The sequence below is a fragment of the Paramormyrops kingsleyae genome, chromosome 3 (genome assembly GCF_048594095.1).
Source record: "Paramormyrops kingsleyae isolate MSU_618 chromosome 3, PKINGS_0.4, whole genome shotgun sequence".
Classification (NCBI taxonomy): Eukaryota; Metazoa; Chordata; class Actinopteri; order Osteoglossiformes; family Mormyridae; genus Paramormyrops; species Paramormyrops kingsleyae.
In genome coordinates, this window is record NC_132799.1 from 4,294,879 (window position 1) to 4,322,820 (window position 27,942).

General features: G+C 46.1%; 3 protein-coding genes across 8 annotated transcripts in view; all 3 read left to right on the forward strand.

Annotated features, from left to right (window-relative positions):
• The window catches only part of LOC111835712 (serine/threonine-protein kinase MARK1-like), a 46,053-nt gene extending 32,789 nt beyond the window's left edge, over positions 1-13,264 (forward strand). The window contains exons 6-18 of one of the 3 annotated variants that reach the window (XM_072709441.1): positions 451-521; positions 1,653-1,709; positions 2,621-2,857; positions 3,067-3,186; positions 3,567-3,666; positions 3,848-3,960; positions 4,589-4,742; positions 5,348-5,529; positions 6,207-6,310; positions 6,566-6,730; positions 6,920-7,177; positions 9,854-9,898; positions 11,009-13,264. In XM_072709441.1, coding sequence (XP_072565542.1) covers positions 451-521; positions 1,653-1,709; positions 2,621-2,857; positions 3,067-3,186; positions 3,567-3,666; positions 3,848-3,960; positions 4,589-4,742; positions 5,348-5,529; positions 6,207-6,310; positions 6,566-6,730; positions 6,920-7,177; positions 9,854-9,898; positions 11,009-11,351 — 1,949 coding nt within the window. In that variant the 3' untranslated portion in view covers positions 11,352-13,264. Of the gene's footprint in view, positions 1-450; positions 522-1,652; positions 1,710-2,620; positions 2,858-3,066; positions 3,187-3,566; positions 3,667-3,847; positions 3,961-4,588; positions 4,743-5,347; positions 5,530-6,206; positions 6,311-6,565; positions 6,731-6,919; positions 7,178-9,825; positions 9,899-11,008 lie in introns of all 3 variants that reach the window. The other 2 variants (XM_072709443.1, XM_072709442.1) reach the window with 2 other exon arrangements.
• Positions 13,265-14,499: 1,235 nt separating this feature from the next.
• mrpl57 (mitochondrial ribosomal protein L57) lies at positions 14,500-15,388 on the forward strand. 2 transcript variants are annotated; one of them, XM_023796295.2, is made up of 2 exons: positions 14,500-14,636; positions 14,887-15,388. In XM_023796295.2, exon 2 carries the CDS (start codon positions 14,910-14,912, stop codon positions 15,222-15,224), a length of 315 nt encoding a protein of 104 aa, XP_023652063.2. In that variant the 5' UTR covers positions 14,500-14,636; positions 14,887-14,909; the 3' UTR covers positions 15,225-15,388. The 2 variants fall into 2 exon arrangements, with proteins under 2 accessions (XP_023652063.2, XP_072566466.1); XM_072710365.1 differs by having other exon boundaries at positions 14,508-14,636; positions 14,884-15,388.
• A 4,181-nt stretch (positions 15,389-19,569) lies between these two features.
• kcnh1a (potassium voltage-gated channel, subfamily H (eag-related), member 1a) overlaps positions 19,570-27,942 on the forward strand; it is a 50,068-nt gene continuing 41,695 nt past the window's right edge. Inside the window, exons 1-7 of one of the 3 annotated variants that reach the window (XM_023796380.2) lie at positions 19,570-19,950; positions 21,935-21,961; positions 23,514-23,637; positions 26,021-26,127; positions 26,376-26,504; positions 26,659-26,777; positions 27,044-27,436. In XM_023796380.2, coding sequence (XP_023652148.2) covers positions 19,878-19,950; positions 21,935-21,961; positions 23,514-23,637; positions 26,021-26,127; positions 26,376-26,504; positions 26,659-26,777; positions 27,044-27,436 — 972 coding nt within the window. In that variant the 5' untranslated portion in view covers positions 19,570-19,877. Of the gene's footprint in view, positions 19,951-21,934; positions 21,962-23,513; positions 23,638-26,020; positions 26,128-26,375; positions 26,505-26,658; positions 26,778-27,043; positions 27,524-27,942 lie in introns of all 3 variants that reach the window. The other 2 variants (XM_023796381.2, XM_023796382.2) reach the window with 2 other exon arrangements.

Here is a 27,942-nt window from a genome sequence, read left to right on the forward strand (position 1 = left end):
CCAAAGGAATGACCATCCCTACACCTCCTGTTTCCCATCCGAAAACTATTTACAGTGGTGATGTTAAGGGCGGGGATTTGAAAACGCTGGCCAATGAACAGGCCCTTTTCCATCGGCACTGGCCAATGGAATCCGACTGGGAGCCTGGGAGTGTAACCCCGTGTCACTTCCTGCCCTTTCTTCAGGGTGCTGACAGGCGGGGGGTGGGAAGTCCATTGGCTGGCTGCCTCAGCTGTCCAGGCAGACTCTGTCCTGTCCTTGTTCATGGCCACCCCCCCCCCCCCCGTTGGATCTTAGCCCAGTTCTGGAATTTCCAGGCCAGATTTTTTGAGTGATAGGTGTTGATTTTCCAGACTTCTAGCTCGTCCCACATTTGTTCCGGTGATGTTTGTGTAGTCCTCAACTCGTGTGTCGTTCCTTATCTCCTCCTGCTGTTGCATGCTGTCCCAGGTGAGGTCTTTGACTATCTGGTGGCCCATGGGAGGATGAAGGAGAAAGAGGCCAGGGCAAAGTTTCGACAGGTGAGTCTTCAGGCTGGGGGAGTGGGGGTGGGGGGGGGGATGCATTCTATGGGGGAGAATGAGGAATGCAGGCAGCCGTATCGCTGTCCGTGCCGTGACCGGCTGCCTCCTGTGTGCCGCTCTGCTGTAGATCAAAAGCACCCACCAGCGTCTTCATTAGATTGATGTTTAACTATTGGATCATGTACCTCTGACTGTTTTAGGTATGTAACTTTCAGATACTTCAGTCTGCTGCCAGCTCAGATTTTTGTTTCCCAGATTCCTTCGAAAGACGGTATTACTTGTACAAACAGTGTAATCTGTGCTCCAGACACACACAAACTGCTAAATCACCTTCCGGGAGAAAGTGCATCTCTATTTCACGAGTGCCTTTCCTCTCCATGCTGACATCTAGTGGCCATGGGTGGGATAGTACCGTATTTCAGAACATGCTCCTGAAGACGTTTCAGCCTTATACCCATACGCAGACTTTATGAATGAAGAGTGAGACTTTTGCACGGAGTGCCACTGGGGACAGAGTGAGTTGTTGCACCAAAAAAGCGACAGTTCCTCGCTGTCAGTTGTAGCGTTTCAGATAAGCTCTGGTTCTCATTAGCTCTGCTAATGAAGTGGCTTCTTCGGTGAATCAGTCGAAATGTAATTTAGTTCGGATGGCATGGGATCGGGGGCCTCAGCTGTCTGGCGATGTCAGCAGGAAGCAGCTTTCAGACAATGGCTGGGCTCTGAGAAATTAATCCGGTGGCTGAGACGAGTACACGGCAAAAGGAATTCAAGTGTTGGGAAAAGTGTTGGGTGACCACCGAATCCACATCGGGGGGGGGGGGGGGGGGGGCGCTGTCAGCTACTGCAGGCGGTCACCTTAATGAGACCTGTGTTTGTAGAGTTACCCACCCCTTCAGTGATCTCTGATCAGCACCATCAGGCGCCTGTGCTGAGGCTGTGCTGGGGCTGTGCTGGGGCTGTGCTGGGGCTGTGCTGGGGCTGTGCTGGGGCTGTGCTGAGGCTGTGCTGGGGCTGTGCTGGGGCTGTGCTGAGGCTGTGCTGGGGCTGTGCGAAGCTTCAGCAGGGTGTCCGACGACGCCCAGAGCGCAGAAAGTCGGGGAGCCTCAGAGACTCACGTGTGTCTTTCAGATCGTCTCTGCAGTGCAGTACTGTCACCAGAAGCAGATAGTGCACAGGGACCTGAAGGTGAGAAGACGTGTCTGATTTTCCATGGGTGTGAATTTTCAGCATTAACCCCCCCCAGGCGGGCAAATGATACCGAACATAGTTAGTTTGGAATGTTCTCTTCTAAGTTGCTGGGCATGATGTAAGACGTTTTTCCTACCTGCCTGTACTGAGCTTCTAGGCTAAAATTGAAGCCCTTAATTTAAAGAAAGATAAAGATCCCTGATATACGACTGAGCCTAGAATTCAGTCCCCAGTTCAGGGGTCAGCTTACTCTCCAAAGAGCAAGTTGAGGGAGGCGTAAAGACAATTTCCCCATGGGGATCAATAAAAGTATTGATTATTATTATTATTATTATTATTATTATTATTACATACAGGGACAAGGCCACAGAGGCACTGGCCCCAGCTGAAAGCTGATTGGCCATTGGTATCCCCCCTCCCCTATCTTTCAACGATTTGAAACATTTGATTGGCTTATAGGTGTGTAATGATACCGTTGGCCCATGAATCTATCGAGGTTCGGTATATTATTGAACCGTTCGGCATGCCATCTGCTGTTGCATAGTGACATTTCAATTCTAGCCCTCAAAAATAACATGAAGCAATTTTTCCCAGTTTTTCAGATGTGTTTTTGAGAAAAACACAGTACATATAGGAAAACAGGCATATCGTAATAGAGTTCAATTGTTTAATTAAAGGGTGATTTTTTTCCCCTTAAATATAAGGATACAGAAACCTTAGCAGTACTGTGTCCCCAAAACCGCAATACATACCAAACCATGGACAAACGGTATCATTACACCCCTAATGATAAGGTTGGCCCCTCTGTATGAATTATGGCCCCTCTTATACCCCCTACCTTAAAAAATCCAAGCACCACTCCTGTCCCAGTCTCCTCTCACATGGGAGCTAACGGTCTGCTTCCTCAGGCTGAGAATCTGCTCCTCGATGCTGACATGAACATCAAGATTGCCGATTTTGGCTTCAGCAACGAGTTCACTGTAGGGAGCAAGCTGGACACCTTCTGCGGCAGCCCCCCCTACGCGGCCCCCGAGCTTTTCCAGGGCAAAAAGTACGACGGTCCTGAGGTGGACGTCTGGAGCCTGGGGGTCATCCTCTACACGCTGGTCAGCGGCTCGCTGCCCTTCGACGGCCAGAACCTAAAGGTACTGTTTAGTCCGGCATCGTGACAGAGACTCAATTCATGCTCCATACTTTTGACACGTGCTGGTGTAGATTCGACCATGAAGGTCCAAATGTCTGGACCTGTTGGTCACTGGTGTAACTTTTCTCTGGAAGTACCCTTTGTTAAATCTGCTCTTTAATAGTCATTACCTGTGGCTACGCAAACTGCATCAGATCTGTTGGTCTGCAGGAGTTGCGGGAGAGGGTTCTGCGGGGAAAGTACCGCATCCCGTTCTACATGTCCACCGACTGCGAGAACCTGCTGAAGAAGCTGCTCGTGCTGAACCCGGTCAAACGAGGGAGCCTGGAGGTGAGTTGGACACTCCTTCACTTCAGCATCTTGCCCCAGCCATTCCTCCAAGCCAACTACCATGACAAAGAACTGCGCTGCCCATCTAAGCAGGACGCTTCAAGGTATCAGCTCAATGTTTTATTCCGGAAACACTTTACAGGAATTGCAGCTGATAGGTGCTTGAAGTAATGGAATATCAAGAAATCTCTGATCTTGTCCTGTTGATTTTGTAGGGGTGGACATGATTTTCTGCTATCTGCAAACGTTCTCAGGATGCTTCATTTTCATTCGGCATTTAGTCTGTTTCTTAGAAGAGGAGAATGTTACCTTCAGATGTAGGCCGGTGAACAAACAGCTTGAATCTGTAGCTTCTACTGAGGTGGTCTCTCCTTCTGCAGCAAGTGATGAAGGACCATTGGATGAATGTGGGCCACGAGGAAGAGGAGTTGAAGCCATACCTGGAACCTGAGCCAGACTTCAATGATTCCAAAAGGATAGGTAGGCTGATTCAGTGTAGCGAAGACCCAATCTCACCTCAGACTCTGTGGAAGACCAAACCTGTTCTAATAAGTTAGACAATCAAACACCCAACAAATTCTCAAGATGAACCATGTCCTTCTCAGCCTTACGTTGCTGCTAAGGGGTATGCAATGAACAGTGCTCTTGTTCTTCTCTGCAGATCTGATGGTCACAATGGGATTCCCGAAAGATGAAATCACAGAGTCGTTAGTGGGCCAGAAGTACGATGAGGTCATGGCCACCTACCTTCTGCTGGGCAGGAAACCTCCAGAGGCAAGTTTATGCCATTTGTTCCTTAAGTCAACTCAGTGCAAAGGGCAAAGGTCATAGTTCAGAGGTTGAATGCTGTAGTAGGTATATGACACTCCTTTCTAGATTCTTCATGTCTCAATTGTTTCCATTGTTGACCTGACTTTGTTTGGTGCCCCTCTCACCCCAAGGTGATGGGAGAGGAGTAACAAGAGAAGATACTCCTAAACATGCCAGCAGCCCTCACAAACATGCTTATGTTCTACGGTTTGGTGCGGTCGCTGTGTCTGCTGCTGGAGCGCAGGCCAGCTTAACCGCTTGGAGGGCAGGCCTGCTTAACCGCTTGGAGAGCAGGCCTGCTGGTGACGTTCACTGCTTAAGACCTGTGCTGGAGTATGGAGTATCCTCCATTGCCCTTCACTGTCTGGTCTTAAAGATCTGCAGATATTTTGTTAGACGATGAATTATCCTGTTACTGGAGGTTAAACGCCACAGACCTGTTCAGTGAGGTTCTGTCTTCAGGGACCCTGAGGTCCAAATGGGAAGTCTTAACCAGTCTTTGTACCATTTATGTGATTTCTGTGTGTTTTTCATATCTCTGGTTTCCACGCAAAATGACACGTTACGTTTTGTTGTTTTCCGGGGTCTCTAGTTCGAAGGGAGCGAGTCCCTGTCCAACAGCAACCTGTGTCAAAGGTCACGACCCAGCAGCGACCTCAACAACAGCTCCACGCAATCGCCTGCCCATTCCAAAGTTCAGCGCAGCATATCAGCCAATCAGAAGCAGCGTCGGTTCAGCGATCATGGTGGGTGTGACATTCAGCTACACGAACAGTTGCCTCCTCTAAATGTCCCATGCAGCATTTTTTTATGGCTCCCTCTACTGGCCAGCTGGCGCTGTAGCTAGCTTCCACAATACCTTCCAAACTACCAAGCCTTCAAATCTCGCAAACAAGATTATTTAAGAAGTTAATACAAAATAAGTTCTGTATCACTCTGTTTTTTTGGCACATTGAACCTTACTGAAGCAGAAGAATTGAAAGAATTTGTTTTCCTGCCCACACAATTGGACTGGGGTTTGGGTTGAGTGTTTTGTGTTGCTGTGGATATTGGTACTAGGATAGATAATCTTCTTAAATATATAAAAATGTTTCTGGCAGCATCATAAACCACCAGCCTGGCAGACTATTTGCAAAGTAGTGAAGCTCCTCCATTATTAAGGCCTGGATTTTCAGTAATTAGACGTTCTCTGATTTTCAGGCTGATGCAATGGGATATTATCCATGATGAGTACATGGAAAAGAGGCATGTGACGCAGCCTCAAACCAGCAGGGGGCAGTGTGGTCAGCGTTTGGTGTACATTACTGGTAAATACGTGTGTGTATGTGTATGTGTGTGTGTGCTTTTGCAGTGGGTCCCACGGTGCCGACAGCGGTCTCCCACACCAAGCGCGCCCAAGCCAACAGCGTGGAGGGCGAGCAGAAGGAGGACTGGGACAACACAGGGAAGCTGGGCACCTCCAGCTCCAAAGTGGAGGTGCCGACATCCCCGGGGGTCCTGCCAGACCGCAAGAAGTCCTCCACGGCACCTGGGGTGAGGGCACTGACTTACTGAGCTGGGGGGGTGGGGGTGCGGAGGTCATGTGAGCATGCTGACCTGTGTGTGTGTGTGTGTGTGTGTGTGTGCGTGCATGTGTGCGAGCGGGTTTATCTATCCTTATGGGGACACAATGTCCCCATAACGTGATAAATATCCATTTTTTTTCCTTTATGGGGACCGGTTTCCTGGTCCCCATAAGGGAAAACTCTATTTTATAAAAAACGGTGACTGCTATGAAAAAACTAAAAATGCAAAAACTCTTGTATTTTGTTAGGTTACTTATGGTTATGGTTAGGGCAGGGTAGGGGTTAAAGTTAGCGTTAGCATTTTTCCCATTGAAATGAATGAGCGGTCCCCATAAGGATATGTTTACCCTACATGTGCGAGTGGGTGTGTGTGTGTGCGTGCGTGTGTGTGCACGTGTGTGGCTTTTGTGCATACCAAATGTCCCACAATGACATAAAAAACCTATTTAGACCATTTTTTCAGTTCCCACAAGGGGAATCTCAATTTTATACAAATCTGTGACTGCTATCATGAAGCAGGCAGGATATCATGTATTTTGTTTGGTTACTCTTGGTTAAGGTTAGGGCTGGGTAGCGGTTAGAGAGCTGAGGGTTATAAGCCAGGTGTAACTCATGACTGATGTCACCCTCCCCCCCCCACGACAGGCCAACTCTTTGTCTGCGGGGGGCATGACACGCAGGAACACATATGTGTGTGAACGCTCCAGCACTGAGCGCTACGGTGCCATCCCCAATGGGAAGGAGAGCAGGTGAGTGCCGACCCCCCCCAATGCCACACATTGTAAGACTGGGGGGCGGTCCAAGATGCTTATCACAAGGGTGATGGGGAGGTAACATTTGCGGTGTTTGGGGAGCCAAAATCCCCACATCCTGAATGACATAAAAAAGATTTCGGTTGAGTACCAGGGTTGTGAAACAGCAATTTTCTGACCCTCTCTCTCACTCTGTCCCTCCCTCGCTCTCTCGTTCTCTCCTCCCCACCCCCGCCCTTCCTCCTGTCACAGCCTGACAGAGATGTCTGTGTGCACTAGCAGCACCCCGTCACCAGGGGGCGTGCCGGCAGCTGTGCCCTCCACCCGGCCGCGCCACGTCAAGTCCATGTCCACCTCAGGCCACCCGGGCAAGGCCACGCTCCCGCCCATCGAGGACAACAGCGAGTTCCGGCCCAGGTGAGTGTGGCCAGGGGGACGGGGGGGCATGTTTTTGTTTGGGTTGTTAGACTTCTAATCCTTAAGTAGCACTAGGTTTGATTAGATTCTGATTTTAATTGATGAATTAATAGATGTTTATTAAAATAACGAGGGCCTTGCATGGGAGTTCTTTGGAAAGAGATCAGCCATGACCGCTTGTCCCCGTAGCTCCGCCCCCCGGCCCCCGGCCGCCTCCCCCTCCGCCCACAGCATCAGCAGCACCACTCCAGACCGCACCCGCTTCCCGCGTGGCAGCACCAGCCGCAGCACCTTCCACGGCGCGCAGCTACGCGAGCGGCGCAGCGCCACCTATAACGGGCCGCCTGCCTCGCCCACTCTGTCACATGACACGGCCGCCCTGGCGCAGGCCCGCCGCGGCACGTCCACCGGCATCATCAGCAAGATCACCTCCAAGTTTGTCCGCAGGTCAGTGGCCCCGCCCCCTCGTCCCCAGACTCCGCCCCCACTCTTGGTTTGGGACTCCCTGCAGAACATTCAGTGCAATGCTTACAGTGATCATAGTGGTCACGTTAACAGATCACTAGGTACGGGCCTCTGGGAGTGATTCCCGTTAAAGACGCCAATAACTCTGACGTCAAGGCTTCTCTGTGATCTCTCAAACACACGAGAAGCACAGATGTTGGTCCTGCACTTTCTGAGATGGGCTCCAGGCTCACAGGAACGCCTGCAACTGGATAAGTGGCCAAAATAAATAAATAAATGGATGGATGGATGGATGCGTTTAGCAAGAACAGGGAACGTGGATTCGGTTTCTGAAATGAGATGCGCTGTTGTGGCGGAAAGATGTAGAAGCTGAGTGTGGCAGGGTGCCAAGCTGGTTTGTTCACATGGTAAAATGTGATTGTATCGTTTATTTGTTGCATTTTTCCCCTGGATGTTTCTCTATTCAGTGAGCATGGTGGTTTTAGTGCAGTCTGCTCACTGTGTTGACCGCACCAGGCCTGTAGGCTGCAGGTGGTGGTGGTGGGGGGGGGGGGTCCCTCAGTTGATTCTGTCTACCAGGGGGTGGGAGGGCTCTTGATGATCATGTGCATGAGCAAATTTCTAAGGGGGTCCAGGCTTGTAATTCTTTGTCACTGGCGATGTGCCTGATTTGTAGCAAACAAATTTCAGGGGGGGGATTTAAACCCATAATTTTAATACATGGCAACACGCCTGGACTGCGCCATGAGTCTAGGACACGCTCTGCTGACTGCAGCGGCCAGAATCACAGACGGCCGCTAGCGATGCTCTCGTACCAAACGAGGCGAGCGGTGGTTGGTTTTTCCCCAAACGAATATCGACTTTCTCGTCTGGCCGCTCTTCTGTACCTCCGATATGTTTGTCTCCAGCCTTTGTCGCCCTGGACCTGATCCAGGCTAATATATTTTTAAAATGAAAGTACCAGTTAGAATTTCCTGCTCCATTATGCAAATCCTCAGGCTGAGTATAATTAGGTTCAGAGGAGAGGGGGACATTTTCTTGCCTTAAACACAATTAGCCTGTTCCACCTTTATAGTGCGGATGAGATTTCATAATGATGCAATGCATCAGCAAAACCCTGTCGTGAAGCCTATAATGGCCGCAGTATCTGCGTTATCAAATTATTATCTGTAAATATAGCACATGAATGAAATCACTTTCACAACATGGCAGCAATGTCCTGTAACCGTAAGGGTGGTTGTTTTTGGGGCCATTTGAATTCCCGCAGTCTTCACAGAATGGTTGTTGATTGCTGCTCATTGATTGTTGACCATTATAGAGCTGCATCTTTTAGGAGATCCAGGACTGGCTGCTTCTATTACCACCTCCAGCCCCGGCACTAAGAGCACTGCCTCAATTTTACACAGCCCCCATTCATATTAACAGGCCCTGCCCCCTAACCCCAGCCATTCCACCCTGCCTGTGATACAAGGGGTCTCCGCCCCGCTTGTTTTCCCACCTCGGCCCTGTCCTGATGGTGGCCTGTGGTCATTCGTACACCGTTCTTGTATCTGAAGATGTCATGGTCAAGTTTATTTTTATGGCACATTTAAAATCAACCAAAGTTTTTCAGTGACACAAGGGAATGCTTCCCCTCTGTATTTTAGTGTTTCATTCTTCCTGGGGGGGGAGGGGGGGGGTATTTAATGGTAAATGTATCACATATTTCCTAGATATAGACATATGTTGAAATATAACCCCATGGGTAGAAAGTCGTACCATTTTGTTTTTATGAACTCATTCTGATATCTCTGAAAATCATAGGTTCTAACTCTTAAGTGCTAGTTGACCGTGTTTAAGATGGAATTGATATTGGGCATATTGGATTATTTATTTATGTACGTGACATAAAAGTGTATGAACAGAAATTTCAGTAAAATCAGTAAAATCTTTCCACGCCCCGTCACAGAGATGCTGCAGACCAGAGTTCGCTTAGGGAGTGTATTTCACTCTTTATTAGGTATTGGGTGTTTTTGCTTTTTAGCCCCCACAGGACGGGTGTGATACGTAGGAGTTAATTAGCTCGCGCTGCAGTGGGTGTCATTCATAATAGTGTGTAGCTCAGAGTGTGAGATGTGAAACGGGAGTGTGTTGTCTGTGAGTGTGATTCCAGGTTTGCGATCTCTTAATGGGACGTACACGAAGAGATCGGCACGGTAAAAAGCTGCCATTTTTTCTGTGGTTTCTGTGCCTTACGCTTTGCCTCCTCTCCATGTTCCCTGGTGACCTAGCGTGCCTGTAGCTGGTGGGGCGGAGGGGTCCGGGCCTTGCGCTGTTTGTGGTGGTGCTGCTGCTGCACGGTGTCGCTGTTTCCCGCGTGTCAGTGCCGGCCGTAGCTGTAGTGTCTCAGCATCACGAATCCTCGTTTCAAAACTTGACGCCCACTCCCTGTGCTGTCAAGTTTTCCTTTGGGGTTCGTCTAGTGTGTGCGTCTGTGTGTGAGAATGTGCCCTAGCTTCCTCCGTGCATGTCGTGTGTGTGTGGGCGTGCCTATGTGTGTACACACCTGCAGCTGTGTTTGTGCGAGTGCCTGTTGCTGTGGCGCCCCCTGGTGCCCCACCCCGGCATTGCCCTGGCATTACCATGACACTGAACTGTCTGCTCTCGATTGTCTCCGAGGGTTCCCAGCGAAGGCGAGGCCAGTGGCCGGACAGAATTCCTGAGGTGAGAGGGCGCATTCTGAGGCTCAGCCTGCTGGTGGTTTGGGGGGGGGGGGGCCCGGAAGGGGGGGGTTCCCATTCCATCATGTCGCATCCCATGTCACCAGGGCCTTGATCCTTGGAAGACTGACTCACCGGGATGGCTGGGAATGAGGGGGAGGTACCAGAGGTGAACTGCGGCTGAGTTCACTTTGACTAATGGCGGAAGGAGAAAATTATGGTCTGGAATGGTTCCTTCACCCAGTCGAAAAAAAAAAAAAAAAACAGATGTTTAGAGTCAGTGTGGCCCAAAATATTTTTTTTCTGTTTCTCTGTTTAGCAATATCTCATCTGGGGAGGGTTGCAGTGTGTTGGAGCTCCCTTGAGCTTGGGTGGGGGGGAGGGGGTGGACAGTGCTCCATGGGAGCATGGGATTCTGGGAGCACATGGAGTGAGAATCATGGGACAGCAGCATTGTGTGCTTGAATGAACACATCTGATTTAGGCTTTGTGCCTTGATCCTTGTTTGTTTAATCTTCATTTTCTGTAATATGGCTGTGCGTGTGCTGCAGTGAGACTCATTGTAATAAAATAAATTATTATGGATATAATACTTCTTATTCCTAGTGTGGAGATTACCTGCTGCTACTCTTAGGACCATTCAGTGGGGTGTAGAGCACAGTGATGCACATCACGCACCTGTACCCATTATGTCATCGCAACCCTCAGTTGTGGTCATCAAACGTCCACGGATCATGACGCCTTTCTCCCAGACCTCTGGGGTGTTTCTCAATATGTGTACTTCACCGTACTTGTGTTCTCGTGTACTGGTTTCATGCTATCTTCCATTGCCAAAGACCAGTTACAATCCTAAGAACAGAAGTAGAGACAGTGAAGGTCCCCGGATGTTGTTCTTGCCCTGCCCCAAATACCATTGGTTGCATCCTCACCAAATGAAACCAATCCCATAATTCATTGTGGCCCAAGTTTGTTCTTGGGAGGCAAGTTAGCAGGACTTAAGACCACAAGTATGGTCTTTGCATTCTTGGTATTGAGAAACACCCCATACCGGGACATTCTGATGGAAGCTTCCATCCTGTTCACGTTTTTCCCTTGTGCCCCCCCACCCCCCCAGGAGTGCCTCTGGGGAGTCCAAAGAGGATGGCCGGGACTCGAAGCCTCGCTCCCTACGCTTTACCTGGAGCATGAAGACCACCAGCTCCATGGACCCCAGTGACATGATGCGTGAGATCCGCAAGGTGCTGGACGCCAACAACTGCGACTACGAGCAGCGCGAGCGCTTCCTGCTCTTCTGCGTCCACGGCGACGCCCGCCAGGACAACCTGGTCCAATGGGAGATGGAGGTCTGCAAGCTGCCCCGCCTCTCGCTCAACGGCGTCCGCTTCAAGCGGATATCGGGGACCTCCATCGCCTTCAAGAACATCGCCTCCAAGGTCGCCAATGAGCTCAAGCTCTGAGGAGAAGGAAAATGAGCGTAACAAGGAGAGCTTGACCGAGAGAGAGAGGGAGAGATAGTCAGAGAACCACCCCTATTCGCCAGCCGGATTCAGGGTGGACAGCCGGGATTGTACAGTGTTAAAGTCAAATGCACAGGGTATTGGTATTTTAGGCTACTGCTGTCTTATTTGACCAGTGAAGGAAATAAGTTTTAAAAAATCTCTCGTGTCCCTCCCCACCTGCATCCATCAACTTCGTTAACTGCCAGAATAGCGTAGATGAGCAGAAGTTTATCCTCCTTGCAGGAAGCTAGTGCTTCAGGCCCAGACAGGCCATGTGGCAGAGCGATGACCTCATAGGTTATCGTGGGGGGGGGGGTTCCCCCCCCCTCCCTCCCAGCCTCGGCAATGTCCAGGGCCAATTTTTAATCCAAATGTAAATCCAGCTAAACACCCCAAAACACCCGTACAAAGAGGCAAAAATGGTGGTCTCTCCTCCACGCCCCCCCTCCCCCCCATACACATACACGTGTAGGACACACTGCTGACAAGAGTTGTACTATAATGAAAATCTTAGCATAACATCTGCAGGTATTGTATAGTTGATTCCTGTACAGAAAATGTACGTTAGTGTCTAAAACTGTCATTTTTTGAGTTTGGAATACTTTCCTGGTATTGTCATCTGTTAAACTGTTAGAATTGACTCTGTGAATTTTTTTAACAAACATTTTAAACTGACTTTTTATGCTAAAAAGGCACTATTGCAATCTTGGAAAAAATGTAGAATAACAAATGCAAAACTGAGAGGTAACGGAACTGTATGCATCCGACCACCCCGGCCTGACTTTGTGTTTTCTGACTTTTGCTGTATTTTATTACTTATTCATTGCTTAAAGAGCAAGAAAAAAACCTAAAAGTATAATTGGGAAAAATCATTGTAGTTTTGGAGCTGAAACTATGACTTTCTTTTCTTTGTTTTTGGATTCTGCTCACGCACCGGTACAAGGGATGTTTTAATATGCCGAGACCCTAATCACACTGCCCGAATGTCATTTTGGGAAAGCAGAGTTCAGCAGGTGTGTAGGGCAATGTCCAGACCTTTGATTTGTAATTGTTATTATTTTCTAACAGTAGCTCTTGAATCGCCTTGGGCTGATTTGTATGGTTACTTGTTACGGTTTTGCTTAACTGCTGGATTACTATTTTTTTTTTTTTTTTTAGCAAAAGTGTTGTATTTATTCTGTCATATTATGCCTGTAATGTGCTGCTTTGTAATTTTGAGGCATTCACCTGTACAAGATTTAAAAAAATAGAATTTATTTGATTTTATTTAGGTATATCCCCTTTGTAATTATGATTAAAGTATGTAAAACCACTAGTTACGGTACATTTTTATGTGTTCATTTTTAGTAATTTAACCATCGGGTTAACTGTGCAATGGTATTTCATGTTGTATTACAGTAATACTTGCGTATGGTCCCAATTTTTCACACCTTAATTGTTTAACAATAGAAAAACAGTTCATTTTTTTGCAGCTCAAGATAAAGTTGAGAAGAGGATTTCAAGATATTTAAGAAAAAAAGCTGTGATCTCGGAAACCATTGTGGAGCAGAGCAGATGCCTGTGCTGGCCCACCCCAGGTGCATTGTGGGCCGACTCTGCAGGACTGTGTATGCTGTATTGTATCGCGTGATGTAACTTCCTCCCTGAGATGAAACTGCAATGCAGTGGATGTTCATTTTGTTGCCTTAGCTGATCACGACATGGCAGGAGCAAAGCGAAGGATTAAATGTGAGGACATGTCACTCCCCCTCCGCCCTGTCCTTGCCTCCACCTCCTATGGTTACCCCAGTGTTCATACGAGGACATTATGATGCAAATCATCTCGGTTCAGTCTCACTGGTGCACAATATTAAAACTTGAAGGAGTCTCAACCCTGCCTGTGTGATTTGTTATTGACCAGGTGCTTCACTGCTATTATGTATAAAAGTACAGGTCACAAATGTGGATGTTAATAATTTTACTGTTTAAAATATTTCTGAGGTGAATATGATTGTTTTTTTAGTGCCTCACCTTTATGGATTTATACATAACTGAGTATATTAATAATATAACACACACATTAATATGTAATAATATTACAAGGGGCAAATCCAGCTTTTTATAAACTGGGTTATGCTGTGCTGTTTTAGTGTTTCAGTGAAAAATTTTCAATCTGTAAATGTGGAAATAAAATGGGATTTAGCTCTTGTGTCATTAACATCTAATAAGTTTGAGATCCTGAATATCGTGCTCCCAAACACGCTACTTTCCATAACTGCTTATCCAGTGCAGAGAAACGGTGAGTTTGGAGCTTATCCCATGACACCATGGATGGGATTCCAGTCCATTACAGAACACACACTCAAACACAATCAAAAACTGTGTCCTATTTAGACACCAATTCACCTTACATTTTTTTGGACTAGGGGAGTAAAACAGAGAGAACATCTCCACACACACAGGTTCCAGACCTAGAAATGAACCCACGAATCTGGAGGTGCGAGGACACTTTGACCCATATAGAATTCTTTCTGGGTGGTGTGTGGCACAGTGGGGTAGAACTTCAAGACGTCTGTGATTGGAAGGTCGCCAATTTGAACCCTGTGGCCAGCAGACTGATGATGCTGTTGTGCCCTTGAGTAAAGCCTTTGACTAGGATACAAGGGGTGGGACACAAAGAGGGGAGTCCGAACACAGATACGCCCACGGAAGGCATTATGACTGTAGAAAGCAAATGTCAACATGAAACAAAGCAAAATCCCAGACATTTCAGGCATTTTTATGTCCCAAAAAAGAGGACAATTCCAGGAAAAAGAGGATGTATGGTCACCCTACCTTAACCCCAGCTGCTCCAGCATGTGTTTCACAGAAAGTTAGATCAAATAGGTGAAAAGAAAATTTCTCCATGAAAATGAATAAAGTATATCTTCTATAAAATTACCATTACATTTACACAAATGTGTATTGTCAAATTTAAACCTTGGGTGGTATGAATATTCTTATCTGCCAGAACCTTGCACATCTGCTGCACAGCTGAAACAACGGGTAGTCTATGTCTAAATTTCTATATGGAGACTTTCGTGTTTTTACGAACGCGGTTCAAGATATTTTGATCTCTGTTGTTTGCCGTAGTTAGTTTAACCGGATGTACAGCGTGAAGGTCAGAAGAAAGGATTATGGGAAGTGCGATGAATGACAGCGGGAACCTTTTCCACTGAAAAATACACCACATTAAGATTTAACAATTTCTTTGGTGGTTGAAAGGTAATTCACATTTTGGCTTTATTGTTGTTACATAGTTACGGTTCTTTACACCCGAAGTATAGTTAACGAGTTAATGTATAGCTGTATTCGAACTGAACGTGTGCCCGTTTTAATGAGCAAGGCTTTGAATTACAAAGAAAAACATTTTCTGAGTGTAATGCTATACCGTGACCTTGCAAAGGACCTGCATTAGAAATAACTGATAGTAACTGATTATTTATTCTCTTATTGTTGCGTTGCCCTTGAGGAGATCGCCGAAGCGGAGGTGCCGGGATGTTCCTCACATTGGCGTTGTTCCGGAAGGGCATACCGGGGAAGCAGTGGATTGGGAAGTACCGGCGTCCGCGGCACGTCACCTGGCAGATGAAGCGCAACATGATCGCACGACTGGAGCAGGAGACGGAAAACGAGTACTGGCTGAGCCGCCCGTTCATGACCCGCGAGCAGGAGCACCGTCATGCGGCCGAGCGACGCCTGCAGAACTGGCTGAACTTCAAGGAGGCCACAGCTGGTAAACTGCCTGAGCACAGGTTCATTGCGGAGCACCTTGGCCACCTCAATACCACGAAGAAGTGGTCCAATCAATAACAGTCATGGCCGTTTGCAAGATCCCTTCTGAAGCTGAGGACTGGTTGGACTTGATATTGAGATGTTGTACCTTAAATTAACTGTAAGCTTCAAGTCTTAGGATTTGTCACTTTCACTCTGCTAGAAAGATATATGTATTAAATCACATTTTACATAAAACACCATGGTTTGTGCTTGCCTCTAATTTTTTCATTTCGTTCCTTGTAAGAGTACTCCATACAACCTGTATAAAACAGCATTCAGCAGTGACTGATGCCTGCATGGAGTGGCATTTAATAAACATGTCAAATCCAGTGGTTTCATGGCTCCCAGGCAGGTTCCCAACTGTGCTGTCCAGGTTTGTCTCAAGGGTATGAAGCAATAACCTGTGAACTTCCCTGCCTCTGTGTCTGGGCAAAAAGGTGGAAGTAGGCAGGTGACAGATAGCCGTGTTTATTTGGAGCACCTTCCAGTTCCAGAAATGTCCATGTGGAGGCGCACTGGATGTCCTGCAGCCTTGCATAAGCAGGAGAGACACGGCTGGTTGCCAGTCCCACAGTGACCTGGTGGGGACCTCATTGCTATACTACACTTGTGTTTGCTATGTTGTCAATGGAGGTTCCTATGAATTCAAGCATCGTAACTAAATTAAGTGTAATGTAGAATATTACACACTATGTTTGTTAGGCCTGCCTCTGCTTGACTTTCAGCAGGCGGATAGATGGATGTCTGTTTTCTATTAGCAGTCTGGGGTCAGATCCTGCATGCGCAGGTATTCCGGAAGTTCTTTCAATGTAGTGAAACGTTGAAAGATGCCATGAGTTAAGGCTAACTGCATTTATGGGAAATAGCTTTGAGTTTAGATGGTCCTAGTGATAGGCACGTTAGGACACTTAATACTAAGTCAATTTGCTTATTGTATTTTATGTGAGCTTTTTTTTTTGGTTGCGATACCCTCTTTGGCCAGGGTGAGGGGCTGTCTGCACTCTCGGCTGGCGCAGTGTTAGAGGTAATTAAAGTCCGTGCTGCAGGTCACCCGCACCTTGCAGTTGAGCGTGTTTGTATTTGTCGCAGTTCTTTTGCAGGGAGCTGAACCAGCAGCTCTCTAGGTACAAAACACAACCTCCCCCCCCCCATCTTCCTTTTAATCTGGAGAGGTGGTACCTGCCCCCTCGAGACTGCAGATGGCTCACCAGCCCCAGCTTTGGAAAAATGCTAAAAAGAAGTGTCTTTGCGAAGCACCGCGGCCCAAGAACACAAGAGCGATAACGGCTCATGAAATATCTATGACTGATTCTGAAAACATGCATCACCTCCAGGTGAGCAGTGATCTAGAATGAGCCATTTCTATATCTAAATAGTTTGTGGTTATTCCATATTCTGAGTATTTTATTACTACAGCAAGGTAAAGGTATTGCATGGGGTTAGGCTGTCGGTACTAGTGGTTCATTATACCATTCTACATATTCAGTGCTCGTAATTATATTTAATTGGTAGATTGATCTGGTCTTGGGAGTTTTCAGCTTTTAGTCGGAATGGGATTGTTCATTCAAACCAAACAGCGAAATGTAACTTTTCCCCAGGACGATCCCGCGGAGCTCGTTTTAGATAATCGTCGTTTCATCCATGGACATAAACTCAAGGATGAACAGAAATCTGACAGCATGTCTCACAGTCGCGTTTTATCTAATCGGAGTTATAATCGTTAACGACGACTAAAACTCTTTCGTGAACTGACACGAAATGATATGAAAATAATAAAAACGAACAACTAAACGGAAACTATAAAGTCGCTTCAGATAAAAACAAACAACAAATACTTTCCTTTATCTCTTTTAAATACTATTTAGCTGAAGTAATGAGTAATCTTTAAATACAACAAATACTTTCCTTTATCTCTTTTAAATACTATTTAGCTGAAGTAATGAGTAATCTTTAATTACCATTAACAACACCTGGAACATGGTTTGCCCGTGTATTCATGTAGTATTCTTTAAAGATTAGACACGTCACATACTTCTACAACTTTCAGTCTATCTCTCGAAAGATCATTACTAAAACTTAAACTAAAATAGGCCTATATAAAATTATGTATTTTTTTAAATAAAAAAAACTTAAAATAAAAACCACATTGAAAATTAACTAAAATGAAATTAGATTTGAAATGCTGAAGATGCTGCCCTTGGCAGCCTTTGCAGAGGTGGACAAAGTACTCACATTCATTACTTAAGTGAAGGTACAGATACCACCGGTAGATCCTGACAAAGGCTGCCTTTGTCAGCATCTACCACTCACTCCAGCTTCAGGTGAGTGATAATTCTCTTGTTGACTGAGGATCAGTGCAACCAGATGGTGGTTGATAAATGTCAGAGTCTGGGGGTGGGTTTGGAAACTGGCCTGAAATATTAAGCAAATCGTAAACTATAATATATATTTAATTTTATCTGCATGTAATACTTTAGTCTTTACAGTGCTTATGATTGCATTTGATAGCTGTATTAAGCTCCATCTGTCAAATCAGCCTACACTGTGCTGCCAAAGTACCTGTATGTTTGGTTCCTCTTCTGATGTTGCGCTTGATCTACAGTTTCAGCAGGGGGAGACAACAACCAATAATTTTACACAGGCACATCGAGCGCGAATAGTTAAACGCCAGACCGTTTTGTGCTTAGTGCTTTTTTTCCTGCAAGTTTAATTACACATAACTGTTAAAACACGTATGAAACACTGTTAATGACCAATATTGTCATGGATGTAAAATGTAACCTTGGTTTGTCCCCAAAAGAAAGTACTTACTCAGCTGAATATTGCATTGTTTGTTTGCATTTGGAAGTCCATGTACAGTTTTTGATAAAAAAAAAAAACACTGCATGACTTCATAAAAAACACAAACAAATAAAAAATCAAAACACGGTAAACGATGTGGGTCTCTAATACAAATAGTTGTGGCGGGAACTTATACAGATCTATTGGTGTTGTGGATTCGTTTCTCCGTTTAATACTAAACTGACGTGCACAAACGTCCCCCTGCTTCTGAACGCGTTTGCTTTAGACGACACCAACGCTGATCTTCAATATTGTCGGCTTTACGCGAAAGATTTGTTTTGTAAGTCTGCTTTGTTAAAGGAATATTGATTTATTTCAGGTGGCGCTTCCTTGTGTCGGAGCATCCCGGTTCTTCTAATAGGAATATAGCTTTCAGATGACTTTGAAACGCCAGTAAGTGGATCACTGGAGAGATGAAAATCGATGTTTATCAAAAATTCACAGAAAATAATTTCAAGGCTCCACTTAGCTTTACGGTGGTGGACTCAGACCGTTTGAAGGACAGGGGCAAAAAAGTGAAAAGGCCACCTATTGCAAGAAATGCATCCCCTTGCCTCCACTAGTAACATGGTATGCTATGTATGGTAAAAGAGTGTTCTCACATATACTGGACATTGCATCTCATAGGGGATGCAACTGTATCTCATTATCTTCACTGGAAGGGCACCAATTAAAGAATGTTTCTCTTCATCAGAAGGGCACTTCATGATGTCTGCTCACTTGGAAGGGCACCACAAGGGGCACTTCACCGTGTTTGCTCACTTGGAAGGGCACTTCTTGAGTGATTCCAACCAGACTGGCACCCATAGAGCACCTCAGGTTTATCCAGTTGTATGGACACCTCGTATGACACTACGTCACATTTTCTCCACTGGATGGGCACCATTTTGGGCACTTCATCACCGTCACTTAGGAATAACAGTACCCTTACACGAGGGTTTCCGAACCGTTGGTTCACAGACCACAGTCCAAGGCTGGAATGAACAAAAATAAACAACATTTTCAGTTTTTGTTAATTGTCACTTTTTCTGTTCTGTTTGCATCTGGAAAAATGTAAACAGTGAAATTGCCAATTGATCTGCCGACACCCCTCCCCCAGTCAATGAAACTTGCAAACCAGTCTGTGGACATGACAAGCTTTGGGACCCCCACTCTACAGCACTGCCACCCATTCTCACTTCTGGGAAGGGCACCGTTTGGCACATTTAATCATGTGGAAGTGGCACAGAGGGCATGTAACTGCCTCCTTTCCCATTGGATGGGCATCCATACGTACCAAATAAGGGCACTTCATAGGACACTGTATCTCATTTTCTCCGCTAGAGGGGTAGGGCACCCATTAAGCTGCTTCACCACATTTCCTTGAGCACATCATCATACTCTTTCACATGAAGGGGGCACCCTAGACAGCACTCCATCATTCTTTTTCCATGTGAAGGGCAGCCAATAGTGGCATTTTCGCCTATCTAGAGGGAGCTTTAACGACATATTTTCAATTGGGGGGGGGCGTTCCCCCTCGAGTCCATCAGTGTAGCTTTGGGTCCATGCCTTTTCCCCCAGCAAATAAGCCGCAGTTCCTTTGGTTGCCAGCAGATGGGAATCCAAGTTAGTGTAGAAGTTAAGGAGTGGATGCAAGTACCGGCTGGTACCCAAGCGTGAGAATCCGCTCATTTCGCACTCAACAGGGGGAGCACCGTCTCGGACATCGTGAGGAGAGCCCTGTACCCTAATGTCAGTGGGAGCGGAGACCATGAAGACAGAAGATCAGGCTCATCGCCTTGCATGCAGCTCCGGCATCCCGGTACGCTGAAGCCTTCCCACCTACAGAGGACTGAATGACGAGGCGGCATGGCAGGCGGACGGCGAGGACTCGTGGCCCCCCAGAACACTTTCCTAGAAAATATTGTCAGGCGATCTAACGGTAAGAAGTTAAACGTTTTTTTGGGGGGAACTTTAAATGACTATAGTACGCTGCAGGGTCCGAATGGACTTTGATGCATCTTTAGTGGGAAATTTTGTGCCATTTTAACAGTTAGTACTACAACAGGCAAGATTTTAAAAATACATGTATATTGTAGCGTAACGTCTGAAACTTAAACCGAAATCCACTATCATAAGAAAGCCGCATCTTTTGTCAACGTACATAAAGTAATTGATAAAATTTCCCGTTCTGACGCACATATCTGTATTTTAAAAAGTTGCGTGTGACAGTAAATAAACGTGTAGGTGCCGTTGATGCCATGGTAGGAGTAACCTAATGTTTACGATTTCAGAAGATGTTTTTGTGCTTCCCGCAAAACTTGCGCAGCTTAATTGCTTGTTATTTATGTTATTTGAGCCAGGCTACATATAGGATGTATTTACGTATCGCCTTAATCGATGTAATATCTAAATGTATGTCTAAAATTTTAATAATACTCCGGTCATTCTGTAACGTAAAAACCAAATGTCCGTTATAGGTAATTACATGCTAATTGATAGTAATTATATATGACAAACGGAAACAGCTGCTTAACCGTAACGCAGATTTTTCTAATAACTTGAACAAGTATATCGAAGCTTTGAGGCGTGTTTTTGATAGGTGTGTTTATGTTATTCATTGTCTGACTGTAAGTGCGTCGATACTGGATGGTATTAGCGGAATAATCGACCCAGGGTTTTGGTAAGATGATTAGACGGGTCCCCTTCGCAGGTGCGCCAATTGCCGTCGGAGTTGTCAAGACGGCGCTGCATATCATATGTATTACACAGAAATGAAAACGTTTGCCATCAGATAAGCAGCAACACAAAAATTCTCGTGCGTTTTATTGCCATATACTATATAGCCCACACCTATAAACATTATTGCTTTCTACTGTCTCTGTACAATTTTAAAACCGCACTAGAGTTCCTCAATGCGAGCCGATGAATTCGCCTCTGCTATAGCTTAAGGCTGTTTTTTTAAATTGATTTATGTTAGTCTATTGTGAGATAAATGAAGTGATTTATTGTAGCTGCAATGTGACAGTTTAATGGCGGCGATAATTCATAATGTTACGCATGATCCACTCCGTAAGCCGCAATTCAAATCGAACTTTTTCCCGTCCATCAGTGACAACTTGACAGCTATCAAAACGCAGTCATTAAAAACTTGAAATGTTAAACAGCATGATACCGAGTCGGTAAAAAAATATATATATATATATTTAAACGCGAAAGCTGTTTAATCCGACTAACATGAATTATGGACAAGGTTTTCAAAATATTCAGTTTTGTGCCATTTTCTTAAATGGTGCTATCGATTTTGCGTTGCTCACTGTGGGCTTAAAGCTGAGAGATTGTTAAAGAGGGTAAATATCGAGTTTCTAAGAAATAGATGCTGAAAGGGTTTAGCTATACCGCTTTGGTCTTAATATGATTTCACGCTAATGCAAACACCAACTCGTCACTGTTAGCCTACATCAAGCTTAAATTATAAGTTAGCGATAGGATAATAGTGTGCTACAGGTTTACACTAACTGATGGTCGTGATTGTCACAAAAAAGTTTGGTTCGCTGCCATTGAACATCTGGGACTTTTAAACACCTTTCCTTTTCCCCAGATCTTGGTAAAATCGTGCTGGGCGGATCTTACCAATGCCCGTGTAGCCTAGTTATAGGAGACAATAATCAGAATAACGGGAGCTGACTGTGAACGAAACAGAAACACACAGACTCTTGTGAAATTATCTGAAGATGACTGTCAAATATTAAATATTAGGTGTTGCAGCCTTTGCGTTTTTTACGGATGGTGTTTAATGCGCCCTGTTGCGTAGGCCACCGATGACAGTTTTGTAATAGTTTGTCGCTGTAGTGGTGGCGTGTAGTTTTGTTTTTGAACGGCGCTGTCTGTCTTGCTTTAACCATCTCTCTCCTTTAACTTTTCAGTTTGGACATTGTCACATAGACAGACAGGTATACACAATGTCGACACCGTTGTTTATTCCTTCTTTTCCATGTTCATGTTCTGTACCAATTTCTTTGTTAATTTGATTTGTTAGTTTCGGCAAAGACCGCATAACTTTAACATCAACCTCCTTTCCATCCCCCCCCCCATAATTTTATCTTATTCCTACTCGATGGTTTAATAAGAAGACATACAGACGCTGTAAATAACTGAAATACTGCACACTGTGCGACCTGGTTATTTTTGTAACCAAATAGCCTAGGTAATCGGTGTAAACTGCAAGGTCATGTAAGCACAGTAAAATAACAGATGTTGGCATGGAACTTAGTGTTGTGTCTGTCGGAAGAGTAGTTGTAGAGTAGAGTGAGTAGAGAGGAAATCCTTGTCCTTTTGCTTGTTAGGTAACATCTCCCGATTCCCGATGTCCCTCTCCTGCCGTTTTTAATGGAATTAGCTGTGTAATGTGCAATGTGTTAAAGTTTCCCGTCCTAAAATCTATTAATCTATTATACATGTTGCGTTTTCCAAAATACTCTTTTCACTGTCCATGGTGGTGGTAATATTTGCAGCAAGGTCTGGAATTTCCCATAATGCCATTGGTGCAATGGGCAGGGGTCATCTGGGAATAACCTTAACACTAGGAATAGTTCTCATGATTTTGCTTGGCCTCAGCACCTGCATCACCTGCATAGTACAAGGCTGAGGTCATGTAGGTGAGAGGTGAAAGGTCGCTCTTGCACAAGGGCTTTAAATGGGAAGGTTCAGGTCCGTGGGAGCGAGACGAGATTCATTTTTCTGCTGCTCTTCAGGACAGCTTGTAACGCATCACCTTGTCCGAGTGGCACATTATTGTCATTGATTGCTATGTACAAATGTCTTGACAAATGGTGCCAAATCTGGCTCTTAAGAACATAAGGCTTTAACCAGTGTTTAATTAGTTGATGTCTTCCTGTAACATTTACTGCAGCTTCCCATTTCTTTTTAATTGCCTAAGATAAATTGCAAGTGTTTTTGGTTGGAGTAATTATGTGAAATATTATAATTAACTCATTACTCTTTATTGAGCTGTCAGTGAGGAATTTTCTAAAAACGGGTTAGCCAGTAACTGTTGGGGGGGGGGAGTGGGTATAGGAACACGATGTTTGGTTCTGGTTTCTGTGACTGTCGGCTCTCCTCTGGTTATCCCATGTTCTCCAATGTCCAGACGCGGGGATCTGTGTGGGTGGGGGTGACCTCAGTGCTGCCATCATCCTTATGCGTCGATTTGTGTTGATTTCATTGTGATCATACTGTACCCATAATAGTTGTGTGTATGTATAAGTCCAGCTAGCCACATTACCCTCCTGATATTTACCGTATTTGGTCTAAAAATGAGTAAAGCTGCGTGTTTTGTCCATACATGAGGTCCATGTGTCTGGAGGTGTGACTGTTTCCAGTCATCCTTTTCATGTAGAATAGTAACTTTAATTGAGCTGTAATCTTGACCATTGAGCTACCATGGCTTGGAACTGACCAGTAACAGTGTCCTTGTCCCACTCTCTCTTGTATCCCTTACGGCAGACACCAATTTTGTTCTGGGGAATGCCCAGATCGTGGACTGGCCCATCGTGTACAGCAACGATGGATTCTGCAAGCTTTCCGGCTACCACCGGGCCGAGGTCATGCAGAAGAGCAGCACGTGCAGGTAGCCTCCCATACCGCCGCAGCACGTCCGGGTAGCCTCCCATGCCGCCGCGGCACGTGCGGGTAGCCTCCCATGCCGCCGCGGCACGTGCGGGTAGCCTCCCATGCCGCCGCGGCACGTGCCGGTAGCCTCCCATGCCGCCGCGGCACGTGCGGGTAGCCTCCCATGCCGCCGCGGCACGTGCCGGTAGCCTCCCATACCGCCGCGGTCGCCTGCTGCAGAAAGGCACCATCTCATGATGCTGACGCTGCCTGGTTTGCTTCACAGGGTCATGTGCTTAGAATAATGAATGCAGGTCTTTTTTAAAGGGTTCACATGTTTGAACTGCTTGCTGTTATCACATTATAGCGCATTGCTAACAAAGCTAGTTTGTAAACCGTAATCCATATGTGGCTTATAATGGGATTTCCATTGCATATCCTTCATATTTCCATGCTTCACTTTTTGGGATTACCGTAAGAAAGGATATCTAGTTTGGGTTTGGTTTGTCCCTTTGAACAATGGCATGGGGGAGAGTTTGATATTGGGAGGGCAGTGAGGGGGGGGATTGACATCAGGTACATGTTTCCAGCTGATTCTGGCCCCTGCCTGTCCGATTCGAAGATGTGGTGAGAGGCTTCTCCTCACCCATGATTGCTGCCATTTCCATGCTGCTTCTCCTTGCTCTCTTTAAAGACGCGTCCATATTAAGTGACTGGGAAGTGACTGGGAAGGTATTCTCTGCAAGGCAACGGGATGCTCACGGTTCGTCTCACAGGGGACAGGAGCTCAGTCTAACCGTTGTTGGTCTGCATAGTCCTCACTGCTTTGACTTCAGAGCTTAATGCTTGTCAGACTTCAGAATCTCAGCTCGTATTTTTATATCTGCTGTGCCTTGCTGTCCGTTATGGTAATGTGGATCACTTTCAGTCATTTCCCAAGTTGGGGGGTGGGGGGGGTGGGTTGGTGCAGAGGGGCAACATCAAAGCATGCAGTGGAAATGGGGGGGGGGGTCCCTCTGCGAGGCATGGTGTGCCTTCTACCTTTCTGCTGTGACTTGCATCAGCTTTTATAGGCTGCCGTGATGCGGGACCTTAGCTGTCACTGTGACAGGCCGCTTTCGGCAGGGTTTGGATCAAGTGGCTTGCGAGCTTTGGTGGTTTTCAGGTACTCATGGCTCGCTGGTCACACAGCTTTGTGGTCTGTTCTGTGTACGGCTGCGGTAGAACAACTTCTGACATATTCAACCATTAAGATGTCAGTCTCCTGTCCTGATTTTAGCTCTATTTGTAGGCTTTCCATCCCTGTTTAGTCAACGGAGGTGGCTAAATCTGTTCAGATTGGGAACCAATTAATCAAGAATTCTAGGGAAGAACAAAAATATACGTACCAGCTTGCCAGGCCAGGACAGTGAGATGCTGGTGAACAGGGTGTCTGTCCTGTCTGTCGCTGTATTACTGCTACACACGAGGGGGTATTTTTGTGAGAAATGGTGATAGTCACTAGATGTGATCGGACAATTGGCACGGGAAAATGTCTTGTGGCCCATGTGGCTCTCGTGATTAATGCCCCTGACAGGAGGCGTGGGTCAGCAAATGCGCCGACCTGTGATACGAGCTGAACTAAACCCCCGTCTGTGTTCCTTGATCACATGGCCGACCAGGGTTGAACTCTCAGCCTTTACTTGATTTATTCCTTCATGAATGTGTGCGCTAAGGCTAAAATGGCCTGCTAATAGATGCTTCATTACAGGAAGGCTCACAAGTGTCTCTCATGCTTGTTAAGTGCTCGTTTTCGAGCCGTTCTGTCTGTAGGCGTGCAGTCACTTAATCTGATTGATTGCAGATCAGTCTCTCGCCAGATCAATTGACTCTTTGTGTGCCGGAATCAAGGGGCCGCTTCTGCTGTATGAACTGGAGACGAGGTCTTGGGCTGGGAAAGCCTGACCTTCCATCTGTTGTCTACATGCTGTTTCTAGCAGTTGCACCTGTGATTAATCAGCAATGATTCAGTTAATGAGTGTCGTTCCTCAGCTTTGGATCTGCTCGATGTTTGTGTTTGTATGGGGTGCAATTCTGTCAACATGCCTGTGTATGTTGGCTTTACTGATTCAATCAATAGAGCAGCTCATAGGATCTGGGAGGGATTTTGCCTCTTTTTATACAGATAATCTTCGCTGCTCTTTGGTTGAAGGCCTTTCGCTGGGCCAGAGGGGGAAGCAAATGGTAGAGATGGCTGATGCAAGAGCGGTAGATTCTGTGTAAAGGCAGATGTTGGCTTTCTGTCTGGTGATCGTGGCCCCGGCTCTGTTCAGAGTTCTGCGCCTGTCATGCCTCCAGCTACTTTACCCTGGTGTTTGTAATGTCACAGTGATGCTACAGTCAGTTTCCCACTGTGCTTTCAGCTTCATGTACGGCGAGCTCACGGATAAAGAGACCACAGAGAAAGTACGGCTGACCTTCGAGAACTATGAGATGAACTCATTTGAAATACTCATGTACAAGAAGAACCGTAAGTTACTTTGGACTCAGCTCTTTCCTGGAGATCTCCTTTTCCCTGAAAATGGATACTTTTTCTAAAAACATCTGTTCCACTTGGAACTTTTGTTGAGGGTATAAAAGAGAGTCTCCTTTGAATGATGGTCAGAAAAGAACATGGCTAATTAGATGATCTGTGTAAACTCAGATGGAGTGTTTCACTGTTTGGGGGTGGGCTGAGTGCTGTGGTCTCTTGAGTTTTTCATCTCGATTGTGTTTCAGGAACACCGGTATGGTTCTTCGTCAAAATCGCTCCCATCCGCAATGAACAGGACAAGGTAGTGCTGTTCCTGTGCACCTTCAGTGACATCACAGCATTTAAACAGCCAATCGAAGATGATTCATCCAAAGGTGGGTGTGGCTACCAAGTGAGGGCCAGCACTCACTATTTCTACCAAGTTCTTGTTCGACTTGCTATATGTTTGATGATCATGTGACCCATCCCTTGCGTCAATGCCGCCCAGGGTTCGCTAACATGGCCGTCTGGCTTTCTTACCCAAACTAGGTTGGGGGAAGTTCGCCCGTCTGACCCGTGCTCTGACCAGCAGCCGAGGCGTCCTGCAGCAGCTGCAGCCCACCGTACACAAGGGGGAGAACGTCCACAAGCACTCTCGCTTAGCAGAGGTAAGAAGGGTGCCCTCTGCTGGCGTTGCTGTGCGACACTTTCTATAAGCAGCTTGATTTTCAGTCTTCTGTAAAACTTTCATCAATCTGTGTGCAGATGATATTGGGATTCAAAGGTGTACGGAAAAGTATATTGTGTTCTGCAACATGCATTCTTGCTAAACAATCCTTACACACACCCTCCTTCCCCAGCTACTTACTATGGAGACTTGGGTCTTTGAGAGCTTCACACCAAAGATTATTAACCTCCCTCTTCCCATGGTCAGGTGCTGCAGCTTGGCTCTGACATCCTGCCGCAGTACAAGCAGGAGACTCCGAAGACCCCTCCTCACATCATACTCCACTACTGTGCCTTCAAGACTACCTGGGACTGGGTGATCCTCATCCTCACCTTCTACACTGCCATCATGGTGCCCTACAACGTGTCTTTCAAGACCAAGCAGAACAACGTGACCTGGCTGGTAGTGGACAGCATCGTGGACGTAATCTTCCTGGTGGACATCGTGCTCAATTTCCACACCACCTTCGTTGGACCGGCCGGCGAGGTCATCTCTGACCCCAAGCTCATCCGCATGAACTATCTGAAAACGTGGTTCGTCATCGACCTGCTGTCATGCCTGCCATACGATGTCATCAACGCCTTTGAGAATGTGGACGAGGTCAGTCCCCTTCCCAGAATCCTCTGCATTGACATTAACTGCTCCTTGGTGTTTACCCCAGGCCTTGTTAAATATTTACAGCGCCTCGTTATTTGGTTCTCTGCCTGTTCTTCATGATGGTGAGCGGTTGTACTTTAAGCTGTTAGTGTCTGTGTCTGGACTGCTTAAATCCCGGCACTGAGTTTTTCCTCTCATTTCATGGGCCACAGATTCTTATTTGTCTCCTGCGTCAAGAGGAACAGACTGTGGAATGATCATTTAATACATGACTCTCTCTGCTGTACATAAATGTTTTTACATGTTTTTCTTCCCATCCTTTTTTCTCGTTTAGTGTGTACTTTTTGTTCGGCATGAGATGCTGGAACAGAGCTGAGGATTTTCGCGCTGTCCCCTCTTGCTAAACTTGTGCTTCTAAACCAATTTCTCTCTTCCTGAAGCCCTTTTTTTCAGATTAGGAAGCATACAGTGCAGATTATTTTTAAATTATCATTGTTTCATTCCTAGCC